This window comes from Crocuta crocuta, unplaced genomic scaffold, assembly GCF_008692635.1.
Source record: "Crocuta crocuta isolate KB4526 unplaced genomic scaffold, BGI_CrCroc_1.0 scaffold271, whole genome shotgun sequence".
Lineage (NCBI taxonomy): Eukaryota > Metazoa > Chordata > Mammalia > Carnivora > Hyaenidae > Crocuta > Crocuta crocuta.
The window spans coordinates 1,296,484-1,319,785 of NW_027527824.1; the positions used below are offsets into that span (position 1 = coordinate 1,296,484).

Below are 23,302 nucleotides of genomic sequence, written 5' to 3' on the forward strand. Positions count from 1 at the left end.
ACATCAGCAGTCCTGGAGGTGGCTTGGAGAAATCGATCCATCCTGAGTAATGCCATTAGCCCTGGCGGGAAGAGGAGGTGGCGGGGGAGGCTGGGGAGAGTCTGGCCTCTGGGAGCTTGTCTGAGTGCCCCGTGACTGAGCAGCACATCTCTGTTAGCAAGACTTCCGGGCCTCCTCAGAAGCGCCGTCCGGGAAGTCCCCAGTGCCCCCGCCTCTTGCGGCTGGTCTCTGGGGACATGGGAACAACCCAAGCCATCCCATGGGGGAGAGAGGCCCATCATTGGTGCTCACACAGGGTGCTTGGGGAAGACTGAGGGACTCCTGGGGCTATGGGAGACTGGGAAACTCTCTAACCAAACCTGGAGCTCATGGGAGGCTCCCTGGAGGAGGTAACATCTGAGCTGAGACTTGAAGGATGGAGAGGTGTTTATCAGCTGGAGGGATGGCAAGTTCTGGAGGATGAGGCTGGAGGAATCAGAGGCCATTTGTTCAAGAGCTCACTCTGGCCACAGCTGAGGGCTTGGGTTGGTGGGGTGTGACCCCCAGAGGGAGGCCAGAGGATTTTCTATCTAGGGGAGAGATGAGACCCGGGTCAGGCCACTGGCCAAGGAAGAGGCTGTGAGGGATGTTAGAAGCAGGTTGGGGTAGTGAGGAGGTCAGTGTGGCTGTGCTGGGTCCGCAGGGCCTGGGTGACCCTGCAGGTTGGAAGGGCTTGGCCACACCTGGTAACTGAAGCCATGGGAAAGGACAAAAAGGCCCCAGGAGAACATGTGAAAATTCATTGGATGGGGGTGGGGGGAGGAGCCGATTCCAAGAGCCACGATCAGCTGAGCCCTGGGCTGAGGCTCTAGTGCAGGCGATTCTGCTCTTCTGATTTGAAGTGCAATTTCCATTCCTGGCGCCTTGTAATGCTCAGTTGGTGGGGGGATGGGGGGAGGGCAGAGGACATGTGGGGCTCAGTCCCGGGCTCTGGGAGTCCTGGGAAAGGCTTGCGAGAGCAGGGAGACCTGTGTGTGCACTCCTGTTCACAGAACGCCCACCTGCTGTACTTCAGTCACTGCAGGGATGTGCCCTCCTGGGACACCCTTCCCCAATCTGTTCCCCTGTAGGTGTCAAGGCAAAGGCTTTTACCCCATTTTACAGATTCAGAAACCAAGGCTCAGGGAAGAACCCTAGAAACCCCAGTCACAGAGCAAAGGTGGGGACAGATGTGATTGAGCTGACCAGTAGAGGCCCTAATCTTGGGGTAGGATTTGGCCCCCTGGCTGTGTAAGATCTGGCCATCTACCCGCTCTGGAAGGCTGCGAATGCGGGAATACATTTGCACACTCCTTCTAGGGTGGAATAAAGTAAGACTGAGAGTGCTGCCCCCAGCTGCCCCTCCCGCTCCACAACCCCATGGGACCTAGGCCACCAGACCCCACCCCCTCAGTTCCCTAAGCCCTGGGCTTGGCCCCAAGAGCCCCCAGTAGCTGCGTGTGCTCCACGTACCTCCCCAGGGAGCCGCAGACACAGGCTATGCCAGACAATTCCCAGCAATTAGGAGGCTCCTGGTCAGTCAATATTCCCAGCAAGGCCCTAATGCATCTCCCCCCTCCTACAGACTGGGGGCTATAATCCCTGTGCGGAGGTTAGCATTTGGGGGGGGGGGAAGGGTCAAGGCCCTGAGTGCTGCCGAGGTGGAAGCAGTAGGTCTGAAGCCCAGACCACCCCCCTGGAGCAGCCCCAGGGGCACTAAGGCCTTAGACAGGCCTGGCTCAGTGCTGCCTCCTGGAAGCATGCCCCGCCCCTCCATGCACAGTGTGAAGTGCCCATGGGCCCCCCTTACTCTCTCCAGAATACCAGCTCCTGAGCCATTATAGCCGCCCAGGGGTTGCAGGGGTCAGCAGACTGTCCCCCCACCCCCGCAAAAGGCTGGGCTGTATGTATTCTAGTCTTTGTTGGCCATTCAGTCTCTCTTAGAATCACTCACCCCTGCAGTTACAATTACAGAAGCCATAGACAATACTTAAGCAAATGATTGAGGCTGCATCCAATAATACTATTTATGGACACTGGAATCTGAGTCTCATACAATTTTCGTGTGTCACAAAATATTCTTGTTTTGAGTTTTTTTCCCCAAACTGTGAAAATATAGAAAAACCATTCTTAGCTTGTGGTTTATATAAAAATAGGTGGCTGGTTGGATTCAGCCCGTGAGTTATCATTTGCCAACCCTGGGCCTAGAGCGAGGCCCCTTGGAGCCAGACTGACTGGCTCTGCTGGGTGACCTTTGGCAAATGGCTAAACCTTTCTGTGCTTCAGATTTCTCATCTGGGGAATGGTGTTGATAAGGATAATACATGGGAAATGTCAAAAGGTGCGGCCGCTTTGCTGTTTTTGCCAAGCAGCCTTTGGCCGTTTTCAAAAGGTTAAACGTGGAGGGGCGCCTGGGTGGCTCAGTTGGTTAAGCATCCGACTCTTGATTTCAGCTCAGGTCATGATCTCACGGTTCGTGAGACTGAGCCCTGCATTGGGCTCCGTGATGAGTGTAGAGCCTGCTTGGGATTCTCTCTCCCTCCCTCTCTCTCTGCCCCTCCCCTGCTCGCTCACTCGCACACTCTCTCAAAATGAATAAATACTTAAAAACATACAGATTCCTCAGCCCATCCTGAGTCTACAGCACTAGAATGTGGGATCTGGGCGTGGGGCTGGGGAATCTGTATTTAAAAAAAAAAAAAAAAAAAAGATTAAATGTGGAATTGCCATTATGGCCCGGCACCTCCATTCCAAAGTATGTACCCAAGAGAACTGAAAACATGCTCACACGGAAACTTGTTCGTTAGCAGTATGACTCATAACAACTAAAAAGTAACAACCTCGATGTCCCTCAACTGATGAATGGGTAAAATCATCTCTCCGTACAGTTGAGGATCGTTCAGCCCTAAAACAGAGTGCAGTAGTGATTCCTGCTACAATATGGCAAGCTTCGAAAACATGGTAAATGGTCGAAGCAAGACGCAGAAGGCCGTATGCCATCTGATGGCAATCATGTGAAATGTCCAGAACAGGCAAATCCATAAATGAGAAAGTAGATTTGTGTTGCCAGGGCCCGGGGGCTGGAGTGGGGTGGACGAGGCAGTGACTGCTGATAGGTCTGGGGTTTTTTGCTGGGATGATGAAGATGCTTTGGAATCAGATAGTAGGGATGGTTGCACAACTTTGCGACTATACTGAAAACTGAGTATGCTAAATACTGAAGTGTATACTTTGGAAGGGTCAAATTTTGGGACGCCTGGGTGGCTCAGTTGATTAAGCATCTGACTTCGGCTTAGGTCATGATCTCCCCACTTGTGGGTTCAAGCCCCGCATCAGGCTCTGTGCTGACAGAGGAACCTGCTTTGGATTCTGTGTGTGTCTCTTTCTCTCTCTGCCCCTCCCCAGCTTACCCTCTGTCTCTCTCTCAAAAATAAATTTAACTTAAAAATAAATTTAAAAAAATTTTTTTAAAATAAAGGGTGAAAAAAATAAAATAAAAAAGGGTGAAAGTTTTGGCTTGTGAATTTGATCTCACAGGGCTTAGTTAGTACAGTTCTAAGTGACTGACTTTGCCTCTCACCCATCCTACAGGGGCCCTGAGAGCATCAGTGTGCCTGTCCCGTTCACATTGTCTCCAGGACCTAAGATAGGGCCTGACACATAACATGTGGCTTTGAGTTTCTAGAGTCCCACAGACTGAGGCTTGCGTCCTGACTCCTGGCTCTGGGCCCCAGGCTCCTCGTCTGTGAATGGGATAACAGCGGTGGTGATAAGATCAGATGATGTTTGAGTTTGACATCAGGGTGTGTGAGGCCCCCAGGCCGGTGGCCACTCAGCCACATTTGGCCCTTTCTGGCCCCAAGAGACCGAGCCCCCCACAGGTGTCTCCCAGGCACCAGGCAAGACCGGACAGTTGCCCTGACAGCAGCAGCTCGACCCACAAGCTACTGTTCGTTGTTTCACCACCCACGGGCAGAGCTACCTGGGCTGACGGCTCCCTGAGCCCAAAGGGGTGAACGCTTTGGGGGCAGCAGAGCAGTTTCCCGGCTCAACCACAACCTCATTCAGTTATCAAATGAGTTTGGGCTGTTGTACCTGCTGCCTGAGGTGTTCAAAGTGTTCAGTGCCTGCTATATTTTAAATAAAGTACATTGGAGGACACGATTGAGAAAATAAAGCCGAGAACGGCTGAGGGAGTATGGGAAGGGCTTGCAGTCTAGGAGGTGGCCTGGGAAAGTCTGGTTGAGAAAAGAACATTTGAGCAAGGACCTGAGGAGAGGAGGGGAAGGGGGAGCCCTGTGGAGTTTATGGGAAAAGTATTCCGGGCACAGGAAGCAGCAGCAGGCACAGAGCAAGTGTGGCCGGGGGTGAGTGGGGTGGAGGGTGAGGAGAAGGAGACTGTGGGGAACCCGCAAGTGTGTGTGCCTCCCTGCAGGGTCCTGTGCAGGACTGGCACCTAATGAGGCTGGGTGTGGGGCTGACTGCCTGCACCTCCCTGCCTCACCCCTGCGCTTCTTCCTGCAGGACAGGCCAGGGGTCTCCATGGGTGCCTGAGGGCCGGGCGCCAGGGCCGCACGCAAGAGCATGGTGAGACACCAGCCCCTGCAGTACTACGAGCCTCAGCTGTGCCTCTCCTGCCTCACGGGCATCTATGGCTGCCGCTGGAAACGCTACCAGAGATCTCACGATGACACCACGCCGGTGAGCCATGCTGGGGTGGGGTCAGAGGACCTAGGGAGCCCCAGCGCAGGGGGTGCCGGTGGGAGCGAGAGGGAAGGGTCTCAGCTCCATCACTCGGCTGTGTGGCTCTGGATGCTCAATGCTCCTCTGGGTTTCAGTTTCTCCTTCTGTAAAATGGGCCCGTGGTCCTTCCTAAATCTACCTGACCCAGGTGGGATAGGAAGTAGGCTGGCCTGTCACGGATGTAGCTGGTGAGCTCTCCTCTGACACACGGGACCTGGGCGGCTCCTGAGGTCTACACAGAAGGGGGTGCTTTAGGAGGGGCTCATGCCCAGGTGAGCAGAAGTTTCCAGCTTCCTGGCAGATCCAGAAGACAGGCAGGCAGGTGGGGGGTTGGGGGGAAGGGTGAGGAGGTGGTGCCAGGCCGTCCCGGAGCCTGGGAGCTGGCAGGGCCGTGGGCTGGCACCAGGACTCTGTCACCTGAGCTACAGGCCGGTCAGAGCTGGCAGCAGGTGCTCGGCCGGATAAAGAAAGCCTCCTTTGGTGTCCGGCTCCCCCAGCCAGACCCGGAGCCGAGCCACACTTCCGTCCTGGGGTCACTGTTCGCTGAGGGATCCAGTTTCTTCTCTGGAGGAACCCAACTCCTTCAGGAGGGAAGAGAGTGAGGTCAATGGAGTTTATCTAAAAGGTTTGCCGCCTGGTAAACAGCTTGCCTCCTCTCCCCTGTTTGTCGGAACAAAGAAGCCAGCCTCCAAACAGGCTGCAGTGGCCAAGGGGGTGTGAGTGGCAGCTGAGGCCAGAGGTCAAGTATCACCAGGCTCTCTGGATGGGGAGGATGGGGAAGCTTGTCCACCTTCCTGCCCTCCTTCTCTGCATGTGCTGGTGGCCGCCAGAGCACTAGCCTGAGTCAGGAGCCTGGGGTCGTGACTCCCAAATGGTAAGAAGCAGGTGCCACGTGGCCTGATGTATTGCCACGTCCCCCCCTCCCAGCCCAGAGGAGGCCACAGGCCAAACTGAGGCAAGGAAGAGGGAAAGGCCTGCCCAAGTCCTCAGGGCAGGTCCCTGCGGTGCTGAGATGGCAGCCTCAGCCTGCCCAACCCCAGCCCTGCCTGGGACAGCCTTTCCCCTCACGTGTTCGTGGGATCTCCCCCACAGTGATGATCGGGAGTCAGGCGGGCTTAAGTCCATATTGTGCCTCTTCTGCTCGTACCCAGTTGACTCTGGGCTTTCTTACCTGTGCAGTAACGTCCCTCCTCAGGGAGCTGCCAGTGGATGGCATGCACTAGTGGCATGAAGTGACCGGCACAGCGCTGGCTGAGACTAGTCATTAAGTCTGGACTCCAGAGCCTCGACTTCTCTATCTGTGAAATGGAAGAAGGGGTTGGGTCAAGACTTAAGAATTCCTTTTCCACTGTGCTTTGTTCCGAGGCCCATTCTCCCCAGGGACTGGGGGCAGGCAGCAGGGCCTCCCCGCCTCGGGAAAGGCAGCAGCTTGGCAGGCAGCCGGCACCCGGGTGTCTGTGCCAGGAGCGGTGCTGAGCGCTGACACGCGGCCACTCCACTCGCTCCTCCCAACGGGCCCTCAAGCTAGATGCCGTCACCACCATTTACATGGGGAAGCAGAAGCCTGGGATGCCAGTGAGGGGCCGAGCTGGGATCTGGCCCCTGGGCAGTGTAGGTCCCACGGCTCCGGGTGGGAAGACAGCAAAGCTGGAAGCTGAGGGAGGAGGGAGGAGGGAGGAGGACGGCTGGGCTCCCCAGCAGCAAGCCCTTGGCCATGGGAGTAGCGGCTGGAGGAAGGCGTGGCTCCCAGGACATCTCACACCCCTCAGCGCACCCAGGCCAGGCTCATCCCAGGCTTCGGAGTCAGGAAGTGACTGCTCTTGGCTGGGCCAGCACGGGGCCCCGGGTGGAGGAAGTGGTGTGCTGAGGCCAGTTTTGAGCTGACTCGGAGCCCAAGTGCTGCCTACTCTGCAAATGCCAGGGTCTGGGGTGCCAGGTAGGGAGCAAAGGCAGTCGGGCTGCAGAGACGGCAAGCCAGCTTGGCCAGGATGGGGTTTTGCCGCAGCGCTGGGTGTCAGGGGGTGTCAGGGCCTCCACAGGAAGGGCTGAGCTCGCCTCAGGTGACCCACGAACCACAGACTCCCCCTTCGCTGTCACTCACCTCATTCCGCTTCCCCGCCCGCTTCCTGGGTTCCAGCCTCTGCCAGCACACCCTTTCTCTCTCTCCCCCTTGTTTTTCCTCTCGGTCCTCCTTAGCTTGCTAGGCGGGGATGGTGATGTGGGCTGGGCTCTCTGGCTGACACAGTGTGGAGAAGTGATGCTGTCAGGGCAGGTGCACAGTAGGAGCAAACTCTGTACGTTTCCCTGAACAAACAGGCCCTGGGGTGAGCTCTGGGAGCACAGGCTGGGGGCTGGGGCGGGGAGAGCACTGCCAGGGCCTCCAAAAGGGGCAGGGCCTCCAACTTTGGGCCTGTGCCTCTTCTCATCCCTGACTTCCCCTCTGACTTTGGGGGCCCCTCCCCCTGCCCAGGCACTGCATCCCCTCAAATCCCCTTCGGGAAGCCTCCCCTGGCCTCTCCCAACTCAGACAAGCCCGGGGTCAAGTTCTTCTGTGAAGGCAGACCTCTCTTGTGCTCATCTGTGAAATGGGGTGATAGACGGGGCAGTGAGTCACAGAATCATTTTGCCCATGATCTTGCTCAGCCTGGGAAATAAAGCTGGAGAGTAATAGTTACCATTTATTGGGTACCTAGTATATGCTAGGATCCCAGAGCTTACCTGCCTTGCCCTGTTGATTGTTAGTTAGATCGGCCCTAACTTTAACTGTCATGCCAATGGGGAACTCAAGGCTTGAAGCCACATCACACCGGGGAGGGAGTCCACAATAGAATTGCAGCAGGAGCCTCCAGAAGATGGAGGCTGAGGGGAGGAGGACATACATGTTTGGAATATGTGATTAAATGGGAACTTACAAGAAGCGGAAGAAAGGGGGGCTGGAGGGACACTTGGGAAGTTGCCTGAGGGAGGAGGAAGAAGAGTGTGGGACCAGGAGCCCTCCATGGCTCTGGGATGAAGGGCTGGCCCTGCGGTACTGGAGTGGATTCTGGGGAGTCCGGAGGAGCCCCCTCCTCTGCGTGCCAGCTGGCAGCCTCCTTCCTGCCCCACCAGCCTGATCCTTCCTGTCCCACTAGCCTGATGCATCCCAACCTCTTCCAAGCCTTCGCTCCTACGGTCCCCCACCCCCAGGACACACACTGGACAAATAAGGAAGCAGGAAACTGAGGACCGGAGAGGTGAAATGACCTATTCTGCCCCCAGCCCCTAGGGAGTGGAGGAGCCTGGCAGCAGGAGGCTGGCTCACTCGACAGCTAGGAAGGGGAAGTGAGGCTTTTTATAACCAGGGATAATTAATTGGTTGTTGTCTGTGACTCATTACTCTAATGCTGCCAATTAAGGACTTGGTAGGACAGAAGACAGTTCCCAGGCTGTCCCCCAGGGCCCCCTGAAGACTGCGTGTCTGTGGGAGGCGGCACGATGTCAAAACCAGCTTCTCTGGTAGCAAGAGGCACATAGGTCAGACACCTGGAGGAACTTCCCAGCCCAAGACAGATAGTGACTGTCACCTCTTTTGTGTTTCTATAGCACACTTGCCTTTTGAGGGCTGTTTTTAAAAAGCTCATTTGACCCCTCTGTCTCACAGAGGAGGCTCCAGGAAGAATAAGTGATTTATTCCAGCCATGGGGGGTTGAAGGCACAGCCTGCACTACCCCCTGCTTGCCTCCCCAGTCCAGACGGTTCCATACCCACTGTCTTGTCTGGGATGCACTAATTACTTATTTAATCAACAGACCCATCCTGATACCTGCTCTGGGCCCTGGAGTTAGAGAGGTATCTGACCCAGCTCCCCCCTCCCTTGAAGAGCTCCCAGGCTGGTGGGGGAACAGACAAGATCCAACACACCCAGGCCACCCAGGATGATCCCTGCCTGAAGCCCAGGAAAACCCCGGCAGGGGAGCTGGGCTGAACTGGTGTCTGAGAGTTAGTCCCGTCTCCCGGCTGGGGAAGTGTTCAAGGCACAGGGTGCCGTGCGGACCCCAGCTTCCTCGTGTACCCGAGTTTCTTGTGTTTGGGAACTGAAAGCAGTCTGGCTCCAACGTGAGGCGGGAAGGTTGTGGCCATGTGGCCTGGGGCTGAGGCTGTTCCCCATCCTGGGTGGAGGGAGGCCAGTCAGACTCAGGCTGTGCCAGGACCAGTCTTGTTAAATTGTGGAGGATGCGCAGAGGGGCCTGCAGTGGAGGTGGGGAGGCCTCGCCCCAGGGAGGCATATGCAGGTTCTTTGTGAAGGGAGGGATTCTAGGGACACTTGGAAAGTATAATCTACAGACTGGCTGTGGAAGAGATTGAGGGAGTCCTTTATACGCCTCCCATCGTCCCCTGATTTCTAGCCTAGCCGGAGGACGCCATTCCAGGGACGGAAATGGGAAACCGTGCTGTGTCCAGGGGCAGGTGGGAGGGGACAGTGGTCTCTGTCGAGTCCAGGGAGAGCCCAGTGCAGGCGGGACACAGACAGCTAAGTCTCTCCACCCCTACTTCCTGTGACAGGAGCCCCTGCAGCCACACAGGAAGATCCCTGCTGGGGGATGTTCATCAGACCTCCACACACACCCCCCCCTGCCCCGATCCCTCACGCCTCCCAGGACAACCCCACCTCTTCACCCTGCTTTTGCTCAGGCTGTCCCCTCGCTTGGAATGCCCCTTCTCTCTTTACCTCTCGAGGCGGCTCGTCACAAACGCCTGCTCTTCTAAGAATTACCCTCGTCAAACAAAAAGAGAATCAGGCCTCCTTCCCCCAGGCTCCCCCAGCACCTCAGGCCTGGGCCGCCCCTTTGGACTGTGACTTTCTGTGTCTCCCAGGGGCTCGGTGTTGTGAGAGCCCGGGCCTCAGAGGAGGGGCCTGGGCAAGGCTGGGGGGATGGCGGAGGCAGGCCATACCTGCCACCCTGCGGACTGTGTCTGGAGAGGCGGGACCTCCAAGAGGCTCTCAGATACTGGGTCTGGAGAGGGCCAGCATACATGCGGGGCCAGGTGCATGCTGTCTTCCGGTGCCCCCAGCGGTGGTCGGCAGATGAGGGTGCTGACTTCGCAGGACCTCCCAGGCCACACTTGGAGCCAAGATCGGGCTCTGCCCGTGGACGGGAGCCCAGGGCTGGAGGTTTTCCCAGCTGGTTCCCCACCTCCCTGTCCTGTCACTACCAAGTGGGCCTTGATGGGAGAGTGGATCCCACTCAGGAATCAAGGTGGGCTCCCTGGATGAAGCAGCCTTTGCATCGGTCTCCAAGGCATGACTGGAGTCAGCCAGAAGTGCTTGGGTATTCCCAGCCAGGGAGCTGTGGCCTGAGCTCTGCCCTGTCCACGTCAGTGACTTAGTGTGTGACCTCAGGCAAGGCCAGACCGTCTCTGGGCCTCAGCTTGCTTATGGTTACATGGAGGTTCGGATTCTTGCCGCAATGAACGTCCAGTTCGATAATGGGTACACGTATGGTACAAGAGAGACTTCTGTCCCAGCCGGGGGGACAATGTGTTCTCCCTATAAACTTTCAGAGGGGTGGCTGTTCCCTTCTCCGGTACTTTGGCAAAAAGGGGCCCAGCAGTCAGAGGGCTGCCCTCTGATCTCCAGTTTTGCCACTCCTAAAGTGGGGAGGAGACCCCATGTTATCCCTGAAGCCTTGCAGTGCTGCTATGATGATCAGAAAATGGGAGATGATATTACACGTCCATGAGAGACAGAGGGGAGGCTGGCAGAGCCCCGGTTTGTTGCAAAGAGCCGAGGATTTATCGTTGCAATAAAGCCAGGCCATCTCTGGCCTTCGGGAACCCCTATACTCTGCCTAGCTCCTCCTTGAACGGTGCTGAGGGTGCCTGGCCCTGCCACACTCATGGGGAAGTGGCTAACATTCCATGACTGGCTTGAGTGTATGCTCAGGGAGCCCGGATGGGGCAGGAGATGATGGGCATCAGCAGGGGGTGCAGCCACCCACCACCCTGTGGCCTTGGCAGAGCCCTCTGCGGGCCTGGGATGATCCTCCTGAGGCCCCCTCCCCAGCTCTTCTGCTCCTGTCTCCCTGTGGGCTGATAGACTCCCTCGTAGGAGGGGAGCGGCAGGGTGGGTGTTTCATCCGACTGCCTAATGAGCCGCTCCGAGCGCACCCCAGTAGAACCCAGGGCAGACAGAGGCCTAATTGCCCGGCTCTCTGTAGCCCAGAAAAATAAATCCGGCCGTCAGGAGCTGGCTGGGGGAGGGGACTCTAATCCCTTTCCCCGCTTGGCCCTAAGGCTGTAATACAGTTTAGACCTCCCCAAGCCACCCCCTCCCCCAAATCTCCTGGGTCAGGGCCAGAGTAATCCTGCCTGGGCCTGCCTGTCTCTCCCCTCCCAGAGCTCCCCGCACCCATCCCAGCTGACATCTGACATTTCCCAGCCTTTTCCGGTGCATCAGTCCCCCCATTTGGCATGTGGCAAGCCGATGAGGAGGAGCTGGCAGGCCCGAGATCCAGCCTGCAGGAGAGCGGACTAGCTCTCGGTGGGTAGGAGTCCCTCAATCTCTCCAGTCTTTGCAGGGCTGTGCGGTGCTGAGGGCACAGAGGAACTCTGGGACCTCTTTTTTTTAATGTTAATTTATTTTTGAGAGAGGGAGAGAGACATGATTGTGAGCGAGTGGGGAGCAGAGAGAGACACACACACACAGAATCGAAGCAGGCTCCAGGCTCTGAGTCGTCAGCACAGAGTCCAACTCGGGGCTTGAACGCATGAGCCATGAGATTATAACCTGAGCTGAAGTTGGTTGCTTAACTGACTGAGCCACCCAGGCACCCACTGGATTCTGGGACCTTAAAGCAGACTGGGGACCCCAGGGGTGGCACAGGGAGCAGAGTTCAGTGCCGTGAAAGGAGCCATGCCCAGCAGCACCCAGGCACGGGGAAAGGGCTGCCCTGGGGAAGACTAGAAAGCTTAGAAGCAGTGCACATGCATGTGAGGATATTCTGCGTGATAAGTGAACGTGGAAATGATGGAGGATTTCACAAAGCGTGTGGAGACAGCTGAAGTATCCATTTGGTGGAAATAAAATTAGATCTCTGCCTCTTACCTCAAACCAAAATAAATTCCAGATGGATTAAAATGTAATTTTTTCTATCTTTAAATTCCTTTTCTCTATTGAGGAAGTGCACATTTGTTGAGAAAATTCAAACAACTTGGAAAGATGTAAAGTAGAAGGAATTCTAATCTTAACACTTGAGAGAAATGGCTTTCCAGCCTCTGTGCGTGCATGTATCTCTACATCCGTGTGGAGCGGTAGACAGATGAATATAGAGCTGGGTGGATTACAGATTCGAATGTAAACCGCCAAGCCAAGAAATTACCACTATAGAATATGAGTCAAATATATAATCTTGGGCTACCTTTCTTAAACATGATACCAAAGGCAAAACCTCTAAAGGAAAAGAAGGGGAGAGCAGACTAAATGAAAATTTAAATTTTTATACAGAAAGCATAATAAACAAAATTAAAGTAAAACGATGAAATAAAAAATATACAATAGGAGCACCTGGGTGGCTCAGTCGGTTAAGCCTCTGACTTTGGCTCAGGTCATAGACTCATGGCTCATGAGTTTGAGTCCCACACTGGGCTGTCTGCTGTCAGTGTGGACCCCACTTTGCATCCTCCATCTCCCTCTTACTCTGCCCCTCCCCCACTAATTCTCNTTGGGCTGTCTGCTGTCAGTGTGGACCCTACTTTGCATCCTCCATCTCCCTCTTACTCTGCCCCTCCCCCACTAATTCTCTCTCTCTCTCTCTCTCTCTCAAAAATTTTTTTAAAAGAAAGAAAAAGGGGCGCCTGTGTGGCTCAGCCAGTTAAACGTCCAGCTTCAGCTCAGTTTGTGAGTCGAGCCCCACGTCAGGCTCTGTGCTGACAGCTCTTTGTCTCTCTCTCTCTCTGCCCCTCCTCTGCTCACACTCTGCCTGTCCCCCTCTCTCTCAAAAATAAGTAAATATTAAAAAAAAAAGAAAGAAAAAATATACAGTGACTATGAAGGTTAATCCTCCTACATAGAGCTTTTATACGTCCATAGAAAAGGAAGCCAGTTCCCCCAGAGAAAAACTGCTGAGCTCTGTGCCTTTATACCTTCTGCTCTCTCCCTCTGCCCCATTCCAGGCTCCGTAATCTGTCATCCCAGCAAGCCCATTCCTTCCAGCTTTGCTGCAGGCATCCTCTCCTCCAGAAAGCCCTCCAGACCGTCTCTCCTCCAGTAACTGGCTGTGAGCTCCTGAGCAGCCCACACTTGCCCCGTTCACCGTACTCATTCCTAGGACTAGAATTGCCTGCTGGCTTCTCAGTCATCTGTGGGCATTGCTCTGAGCAGAATCCAGGCCTCATTCATCTCCCAGCGTGCAAGGCTCAGTGCATACATCTAGGACGACTGGAAGAGAGTGGTGGCAAGGATGTGGAGGGGAGGTGCTGGGATCTGATTTGGCATGGGGTGTGAGGTGGCAGTCTAATTTTTTACCAAATGTCCAGATGTCCCCACACCATCTGTTGAATTCTCTCTCCTCTATATAGTACTAATTTACTATATCTTAATCTTGTGTCCTTGGTTCTAGGCTCTTCCCCTTCTTTGGGTCTCAGTTTCTCCATCTCTGAGTTGGACCTGTAGAGGATGAGGCAAGATGATCTTTGAACTCTTCTCTAATTCTGAAATTCCAGGGCTCCTGGCCTGGCACTGCCTGTGACGCACTGCGTGACCTTGGGCCAGTTTCCTCCTCGGTCGGACGAGGACAGTTACAGGTCTTGCCTGTTGTTGTTCGGGGACAGTTGGAGATGCTGAAGGCACCCTGGCCTGGGTATGAATTCTGGCTCCACTGTTACGTTTGCCCTTAGTGGCCTTGGGCAGATCACTTCCCCTGTCTGAGCTCTGCCTTCCTCCAACTATACCACCTGCTTTGCAGAGCTGGGGGAGGAAGAGAGGAGGTGGAGCAAGTGGAGGACTCTTAGGGGCACCTTGCCCCAACTCTGTGAAGAGCCCACGTGGGGCTCTGTCCTCCACGGCCGGCAATGTGGGGCCAGGAGGGGGCACGGGGCAGGTGCTATGCCAGGGTCTCCTTCCTTCATCTGTGTCGGCTCCTAGGACAGCAGCCTCCAGAGCTGGCCTGCACCATGTGTCCCGCCGACCGCAGCACCCGCCCTGGGCTGGGAGCAGGTGAGCTGCCGGCTGTCCTCAGCAACCGGAAGAAATGTGGTGTAGAGCGGGGGGCGGGGGACGTCTTGATCACTGTCTTCGCATAATTAAAGGGCTGTCAGATGCGAAACGATAATTATAGGAACCATCATGGATTTGGCGACTTACAGCTCACATCTGTAATCACATGTGGGCCTGGCAGTGCTCCTGTGAGGTAGAGGTGATGTCATCCCCGTGAACAGAGAGGGAAGCTGAGGCTTGGTCCTGGGTGACTGGCCCCCGGCCCCGCGGCTCCTGGGGAGAAGAGCTGAGAATTAAAATCCAACTCTTGTTTATATGCCCCCCACGCCTTGGTCATGTGACCCCAATGATTTCTTGCCCTTTCGCTAGATTTGTGTGTGGCATTGGAGAACCAGCTTCAGGCTGAGGGTGTCAGCGGCGCCTGAGGGCGGGGCGGAGGGATGGGTCGTAGGCCCTTCTGGTCTGTGCCGTATGCCTACCTGCTGGTCCCATTTTACAGAGCAGGAAGCTGGCGCTCAAGAGGATAAGTAAACGTCTCCTCCAAGGTCACCCATTTAGTAGGAAGTGGCCAGTCTGGGGTTCGAAGCAAGTGTTGCTGGGCTCCCAAAGGCAGCCTGCCTCTATCCAGCTGCTGTCTTAGAAGGAAGAATCAGACAGCATCCAGAGGGAAGCGCCCATCCCTGCAGCTCAGGAGCAGAAGCTGGGGGGGCTCCTCCCCTGGGGGCTGCAGAGGCAGGGACAGGGTGGGGACAGGAGTCCAGCAAAGCAGCTGTCTCCCCTACCCTGTGAATCTGGAGTCTGTGGCCATGTCAGGATTGGAAGGATGGCCCCTGCTGCTGATGCAGAGTTCAGGCTCTGAGGTCTGTTTGGGGGTCTGGGGCAGGGTCCCCAGGAGGGGCGGCGGTGTCCACGTGCATCCTGGCCCGGGGCTGAGGTGTGGTGTGGGCCGGACCTGTGCGCGTGCTTCCTGCGGAGGGCTGGCTTTGTGGCTGCAGCTGGGCTTGGTGACGGTATGAGTCCCTGCTGCTAATAAGCTCTTTCAGCACGTTTTTCTCTGAATGCAGAAGGCTCTGGGGTGGGCGGGACTGAGACGAAGGAGGAAGAGGAGAAGACGTGACAATCATTAGGAGGCGGTGAGGGGGAGCGGTGGCCTCTGACAAGCCAGCACACTTGTCGCTTGGTGCAGGAGGGAGGGACCCGTCTTCCTGGAGGGGGAGACAAGAATGGGAGGAGATGAGGCAGGGGGTGCCCTAGCCTCTGGAGCTCGGCCTCCGGGCTTCCCCATCACCCCCATCTCCCGGTGCAGGAATAGAGCAGCCCACGCAGCTCAGGGCCAGGGCCTGTCCCCTCCCCAGCTGCTCTTGGCCTCTCCTGCTGCTGCCCAGCCAGCTCAGGAGCTACCTGACCTTTGTCCTGGTCCGGTGGCTACATAGGCTCAGAACAGAAGGAGGCTGGGTATCACAGGAGCTCCTTCCCCCGGGTCCTCAGCCTGAGGATATGTCTGGGTTGGTGGATGGCCCCGTCCACCCGGGACCTGAAGCCTCCCTGAGTCACAGGCTCACGCCTGCTTCTCTTCTCCACTCCGAGTCTGAGCATCACCTTGTGCTCTGCAGGATGTGGGCCCCGGGTGCATGGACGCATCTCAGCCATCCCTGTCCTGAAGGAGTCCACGGCCCAGGGAACTGTCCCTTATTATGTGCCTATAGTGTGCCACTTGACATATATCACCTCATTTAATAGCAGCCATCCCCATTTTACAGGTGAGGAAACTGTGGCTCAGAGGGGCACAGATCGGTCCATCTGCCTCCTGAGCCCAGGTTGTTTTCATTTCCACATTTCAGAATGTGATTGCGGGTCAGACTGGTGGGCACTAAGGATCTATGCAGAAGTGTTCAGGGAAAGGAGGTCTTCCAGGTGGGGAGGGATAGGGGTGCTTCCTGAAGGAGGTTTGGCCTGGGGTAGAGCCCAGAGAGAGAGGAGGGAGAACCGCAGGGGTGGCAGGCTGGGCCTGGGACTAGTATCCTGGGTCCAAGACGGCAAGGGTGGGTTTTGGGGAGAGCTGCGCAGGGCTGGCTCTCAAGGAGGCCCGTCAGGGTACCCGAGTTCTGTCCTCCCCTGCTTGGTGACCTTAGGTGTGTTCCTCAGCCTCTGACTCCCCTCTACTCATCCATATTGAGCCTTTGTGCAGATTCACAAAAGGCACCCCTTCTCCAGGACTCATGTCCAGCATCTGCTGGAAAATAGTTGTGCTAACTGTGTACCATGTAACCATGATGTGAGTGCCACTACTTGGTGATGAGGTCCCCAGCTCGCTCAGCCGTAGGTGCGGGCCCCTCTCTGAGGCGTGGCTTTTCCTCATTTGCTCGCAGATGGAGATAAGACCCCAGAGAGAGCGAGCCCCAGGCCCTGTGCAGACTGAGAGGTGACGGAGGGCTGGGGGCTCCACCGCCCCTCCCAGCTGGCTCTGACCTCAGAGCCCACACCTCCTGGGCGCAGGCCCGGGCCCCTCTCCTGTAGTGGCACCGACATGCCCCTCAGTGCCCTTTGGAGCCTCTTTGTTTGTGGTGCTACTCCCTGCCATGTCCTCCGCCGCCTCCTGGCCTGTCCCTTCCCTGTCTCCCAGCCCCTGCCATCCAGGTTTTACCTGATTGTTCTTTTTTTTTTTTAATGTTTTATTTATTTCTGAGAGAGAGAGAACGAGAGACAGTGTGAGCAGAGGAAGGTCAGAGAGAGAGGGAGACACAGAATCCAAAACGGGCTCCAGGCTCTGAGCTAGCGGTTAGCACAGAGCCCAACGTGGGGCTCAAACCCACGAACCATGAGATCATGACCTGAGCCAAAGTCAGACGCTTAACTAACTGAAACACCCAGGTGCCCTTCCTCTGATTGTTCTTACAGGGACCTTCCACTCCCTACTAGGGTTGGGCCTCTTCATCCCCATCTACAGGCTCCCTGTGGCCATGGGGCCCTCAGCTTCTAGATCCCAGGATTTTCATTTCCAGGTGGCCCCCCATCCCAGCTCACACCGGTTCTGATAATGGGGCTCCTCATTCCTTAACACTAAGGCCTTGCCCCCACACCTGCCAGGCCCTCAGTGCCTCACCTGCCAGCTCTATTCTTATCCAGTGTCCAGGACTGGGGCGGGGGAGCCCCTCATTCTCACCCTGCCCTTCTTGCCCCACCATCAGGATCTGGCCAAGCAGGGACAGCGGCCCTTAGTGCACAGGACCCCTGTCTGCTGTGGGTCCCCCCACACCTCTGGTCTTCCCGGCAGACCTGTGAGAATTGCATCTCAGTCATGCACCATCCCTCACCACAGGACATCCCCCAGCACCTGTACCACTGTCCCTATAGCTAGCCCCCTGGTCCCACCGGCGTTGAATTCCAGGCTGCTCGCCTGGGATAGGACCCATCGTAGGCTGAGGCTCACCCCTCACCCAGGCCCCTCTCAGAACCTTGTGTGCTGGCCAGAGGTGCAGCAGCCTCACCCCTGCCGAAGTGGAAGGGTCTCCGTGGGCAGATGGCCACTCACTGCTGCCAGGCGGGGGCCCACAGAAGACCGCGGGCCCCTCTCGGGGGGTGGGATGGTAAGCCCGCAGTGAAATCTCTCCTGAGTGGGCATCTTCATGGCAGAGTAAGAGAAAGGGTCTTTTCTCACCTAACTTTATCAATATTTTCTTAAGTTCCCACCCCAGGAATAGGAAGACCACCTAGATCTTGAAGGTGCTTACAGTATAACAGAGGAGAATGACATATAAAGACAGTTCTAGCTACAGGGTCTATGCTGGAACAGACATGTGGCCAGGGCTGTGGAAGCTCTGCGGAGATGAGATTCACCTGATGGGACAGGGAAGGCCTCAGGGAGGAGGAGGGTGGCCCCTGAACCAGAGAGGGGTAGCCTGCTAAATGGGGGGTATGGCTTGTGCAGAGGCATGGGGCTTGAAGGGGCCTGTTGAGGAACTGTGGGCAGTTCACAGCGTGGCCTGTGAGGTGCCTGTGTAAGGACAGAGGCGAGGGCTGAAGCCAGTGACATTCTCGGGCTGAGGCATGGCATGACCAGAGGTGGCTCAGACTCGGAAGACCGATGTTTAAGCTGGCCTGGAACCAGCCAGCTACGCCCTGCAGGAAATGGGGGCGAATGAATTCTTACTTGTGAGCAAATGAGAATCAGAGGCAGCAAGAGGGACTCAGAGAAAGTGGAGACCTGGGGGACGCCAGGCCAGCCGGGCTGGGGGTGCTGGCTCAGATGGGGCAGCCCCCAGCCCTCAGCGCCGTGGCTGAGCTGCGGCCCTTCTCTGCTCCCCCCAGACAGTCCCAGCCATTCTTGGGTTCCAGCGCCACCTCCACGTCTCTGCTGATGTACAAAGTGGGGTGAAGCAGGGCCGCCTGGCTCTGTACATGACAGGGAGGGGAGGAGGCTGCTTCAGCTGTCACTCAGGCTCCGACCCTCCTGCCTAGGGCTAGGCATGGAGTGGGTGCTCAGTGCGGACCTTCATCGGGGTTGGAGGGCCTGTCCTGCGTGCAGGGAGAGGCAGAGCGTGCTTGAAGCTGAGCTACCAGAGCACTGACTGCCAGCCAGCCCTGGCTCTGCGCCCTTGGCTCATATTAGCTCATTTCATCTTCACATCCACCCTGTGGTGTAAGTTCTATTAGGGTCCTCACGCCACGCAGGAATAAACTGCGGCGCAGAGGGGTTGTGTCCGCTTGTAATGCCCGAGGTTATGTGGCTTGTAAGTGGTAGACAGGGAGTTGGGCTCCAGACACTGTGTGCATAACCACTCCACCGTGGTGTCTCTTGGTGGCACAGGATGGAGGCGTCCCGGACAGTGAGCGAACGTTCTCTCCTCTTGTACACGCGTCCCTGCCTGCAGTCATAAATGCTAAGGGTGTGTCCTGGCAGAGCTTGCAGTCGCTTGGGAGACACAGTCACATGAGCAGATCATGGTGCACAGGGCATAAGTTTAAAGTCCGGGGCACTGAGGCTGTGGCTGCAGTGTGGGCGGCAGAGGTGAAGTCCAGGAAGACTTCACAGAGGCGGTGACATCTGATCTGACTTGAAAGGTGAATGGGAATGTTAGACAAATAAGCCGGGAGGAGTGGCTCTTCTGGAGTGAGGGAATTGGTTGGGGGAGGGGAGGAAGGTAGAGGGGTGGAGGGAACACCCCCAGAGGGGCTTCCCTGCTGCCTAACCAGTGAGAAGCCATCAAGAGGCTACACTAAGGTCCAAACCATGGTTCCAGGCTGGAAGGATCAAAGAAGCCTAAGGGAGCTGCAGGGAGCCTGCAAGCCTTCTGGGCAGTGGTCAGGCGAGAGATACAGAGGCCGCCCAAGGCCTGCAGCCCCTCAAGGCGGGGGTGGTCTTTGTTCTCTTCTACACTGACTTCCCCTCAAATGCCTGGCTCGTTCTGATGATCTCAGCAGTTTCCCAGAGAGCAGGATGTTCCCAGCTTGCTGTGCTTCTGAGATAAGGCGACAGACGAAAGCAGGGATAAACCTGAGTGCCCAGCCGGAAGTGCCTGCAGACCTCTCTGGAAGCAGCAGTGTCGGGGGGGGGGGGGGGGGTTTGNGCTCCACTCACTCGCTGTGTGGCTAGGACAAGTCGCTTCACCTCTCCCGGCCTCAGTGTATCTATCCGTAGCGTGGGGCAGGGGTGGGAAAGAATACCTGCGCTGTAGGTGTGTGAGAAGGGAAGGAGGTAAGCGATGTGACCTCACAGACTGCAGGTGACCACGCCAGTGAGAAGGCTTAGGCAGACACGGCCTTTGCTCCTGGGGGCCATCCCCAGAATGGAGAGAATGGTGCACCCTGGAAGCGCCTCAGCCCAACGGGGTGGATCCCTGACCCCGTTCCTCACTCTCTACCATTTTGTGACTTTGGAGCCTGTGGTGCTGGGCGGGTCACTCCCCCCTCTGAGCCTCAGGTCCCCACCAGTATAAAGAGGGGAGCAGTCCTGCCTGGCAGGTTTGGCGCTAAAGTGGGAGCAGGAAGAACATCTGGATGGGAGGTGGCCCCAGGGGCCAGCCCCAGACCTCACTTGGCCCCTTACCCCGCTCTGTTCTTGCAGTGGGAACGCCTCTGGTTCCTGCTCCTCACCTTCACCTTCGGCCTCACGCTCACCTGGCTCTACTTCTGGTGGGAAGTGCACAATGACTACGATGAATTCAACTGGTGAGTGGGGGTGTGGTGGGCAGGGGACGTGGGGGCCTGGGCCCTGGGCTGAAATGGCTTTGGCTTGACGCCCTCTCCCAGGCTGGCCCTCAGGGTTCTCTGTGTGGCTTTTGGGGGGCAGGTCCTCTGGAAAGAACAAAGGCGGAGCAGCAGCTGATACCCGCTGGGGGGAACTCCTTCCTGGTGCTGCCCTCATGGAAAACAAGAACGTAAGACAGGGGCAGGGCTCAGCGAGGGTCTGGGGCCTCTGGACCTCTTTGCAGACAAGACTCCCAAGGCCCAGAAAGACCAGGGCCTTAGCAGAGCTGGTGACCCCAGACCCCAGGCCTCCTTAGTCCCCGAGCAGGACCTTGGGCAGCGCTGGCCGATGCTATGGTTCTGGAACAGCTCAGGGTCCTTTATGGGCACGAGCCTCAGGTCCTAGGGCAGGGCTGTCTGAGGCTGGTACCTGGGTGCACAAGGGTACCTGTTTCTTCTTCACCCGCCTCCTCTGCCTGCCTTTGCCAGACAGTGAAGGGCATGGGATCGGGGGAGGTTCCCTGGGTTCTAACGGGAACTCCTCCATGACTGAGGCCTAATATCACATAGCCAGTTAGGAGCAGAGTTGGGGCTTGGAAGCCAGGCCTCCTCACTCCCTATTCAGTGCTGTCTTTTCCTTCTGGTTAGAAGCCCAGCTCAGCTCAGTGTGACCGTGAGCACACTATGGTGAACCTCTCCGGCTCGGTTTCCTCTTCCATAAAATGGGATCATTCCAACCTTATCAGCTCTTTCTGAGGATGAAACAAGACAATGGCCATGGGAGGGCTCGGAGCTCCATGTCACCCTCAGGGCTGCTTCCGGGGGGGCCCGGCCTCCAGCTGGAAGGTGGCCATGATGTTAGAATTTGGGATTTCTAGGACTCTGGACTTCCAACAGGCTGTGGTTCTAGGATTCTGGGATGATCCTAAGACTCTGTGAGTGGAGTCTGGGCAGCTGCTCCCCTCTGCATGGCACAAGGCTGTGCCTCTGTTATGAATGAGCACAATAAAGGATGTGCTGCTGTCCCCTACAGCCCAGCAAGCTGAGCCTGAGTCCCAGGGGTGGCCTCTGGCCTTTATTAAATGCCATAAATCAATTATTCATTCCCACAGGTATCCAAAGCACAGGCACTGTTGTGCATAAATGGGAACATTCTGTGCTGGCCCTCTCTGCAGACTTGGACAGTTCTGCTGACCCGGAGGTCTGCTGCCTGGGAGAGCCTCAGGTCCACCCCCATCTTGTACAGACGGGGAGACTAACGCCCACAGAAGGCAGGACTCACCCACCGCAAAGCCACTTAGTGCCAAAATACATACTGAGGACAGTCTGAGGAGACCAGAGTTCAGAGAGGCTAAGCAGACACTCCACAGTCACACAGCAAAGTGTAGGCAGATCTGGGACAGGGACCTGAGTGTGGCTGACCATATCATGCTGTCCACAGAACTACCCAGTCTGCCCAAAGAGTGCACGCCCTGTCACTGGCAGCTCACGCAGAGGAAGGGTGCCTGCCCTGTTGGGGGCGCTGTAGGGAGAAGGCCTGCCTGGGACTTAGGGGTGGCCTGTAGCTCCCTCAGCCTGTCACCTCAGTTTCTTGGAGTCAGTGCTGGGATTCAGGAGACCCTGGCCCGGCCCTCCTGGTCTCGATGGTCTCTGGGGTAGTTCACACAGTGAGGGGGTGTGAGCAGGAAGCAGGTGGTCCGGGCTGGCTGCGGAGAGCTGGGGAGGGGCCAGGCGGGCTGCTGCTGTCCAGGAGGGCTCCCTGCCAAAAGTGAGAGACAAGTGGAACCAAAACATCTTTCAGGACTCGTTCCCAAGGAGCAGGTCCCACCCTTCTTCGGGCCTCAGTGTTTCCACCTGTAGTGGAGGGTGCACTCAGTGATCTTCTAAGCGGTAGATTTCCCCCTACAATCTGAGGATGAAGGCCAGGGTGCCCCAGAGTGCCCTCGTGTCCCCTCCCATCGCCCTGCCCACGCCCAAGATGGCAGCAGGCCTGAAACTGCCTGGTGCTGGCTCAGAGTCTCTGACTCCCCTGAGTAAATTGCTGCCTTCTCTGAGCCTCAGTTTCCCCAGTTGTACAGGGAAGATGTGGGTGGTTCAGTCTTTCTGGAGAGCAACTAAGCAGCATCTATCAAGAGCCTTAAAAAGTTCATTCCTTGGGCCCCATAATTCTCTTTGTAGGAGTCTATCCTAAGAAAATAATTAATAATATAGAAAGCTATGTGCAAAATGTTCTTTTTTATGTTAATTTATAAAAGCGAATAATTAGAAACGGTTTTCATCAGTAGAAAGTTGGCCACATGTGGTTCATTAATTCAACAGGCCACATAGCTGTTAAAAAATCACATTTCCTCAGGATTTTTACTGACCTCAGTAAATTCCTGTGTTAATAACAAGAGGATTGATTGAGTACTTACCACGTGCCTTGCCTCACTTCATCCTCAGGAAACCCTGTGAAGGGTACTTTGTTATCTCCATCCTGTAGATGAGAAAACTAAGGCTAAGAGAAACCAGATATTACATTTTATCAATCCTAAGACCCCAGATTTTCACAGTCTAGCATCGGGATTGAGATGAATGTCACAATCAGTGGCATCTTCGAATCAGGGAAGCATGTTGCCTTCACAGGGTCCTACGAGCCAGTAAGAGGCAGAGTGGGGATTTGAACCCAGCGTACCTCCCTCCAGAGCCCAAACTGAGCATATGCCAGACACGACAGGGTCCTGGCTTTGCCCTTTACAAATACAGAAGCCCGGCAGGGAAACCCAGTGGAATAAGGTCTGCAAAGTCTTGGTAGCGGTTACTTCCTGGCAGGAGAATTATGGGGAATTGTTTTCCTTATGCTTCGTGGCATGCCCAGGTGTCCGCTGTGAGCCCTGGACAGGCCTGGCTGGTGAGCACGGGAACTGCGACATCGTCACTGGCCGGTCTGAGGCCTGGTCACTGAGCCTGGCTGTGTGAGAGCTGATGGCCCGCTGTCCCAAGGGAACCTCCTGGTTTCCCGGTGCGGGTCCAACCCCTTCTCCTCCCGGCAGGTACCTCTACAACCGCATGGGCTACTGGAGTGACTGGTCTGTGCCCATCCTCATGACCACGGCTGCTGCCTTCACCTACATCGCGGGCCTCCTGGTACGTGGGCCGTCTCAGAGGGCAGGAGACCCTACT

General features: G+C 56.3%; 1 protein-coding gene across 2 annotated transcripts in view; it reads left to right on the forward strand.

The window, feature by feature from the left end:
* Positions 1 to 23,302, forward strand: part of GDPD5 (glycerophosphodiester phosphodiesterase domain containing 5) — an 85,264-nt gene that overhangs the window by 38,674 nt on the left and 23,288 nt on the right. For both annotated transcript variants that reach the window (XM_077776387.1, XM_077776390.1), the window contains exons 3-5: positions 4,543 to 4,719; positions 20,019 to 20,122; positions 23,173 to 23,266. In XM_077776387.1, the coding sequence (XP_077632513.1) occupies positions 4,603 to 4,719; positions 20,019 to 20,122; positions 23,173 to 23,266 (315 nt within the window). In that variant the 5' untranslated portion in view covers positions 4,543 to 4,602. The remainder of the gene's footprint in view (positions 1 to 4,542; positions 4,720 to 20,018; positions 20,123 to 23,172; positions 23,267 to 23,302) is intronic.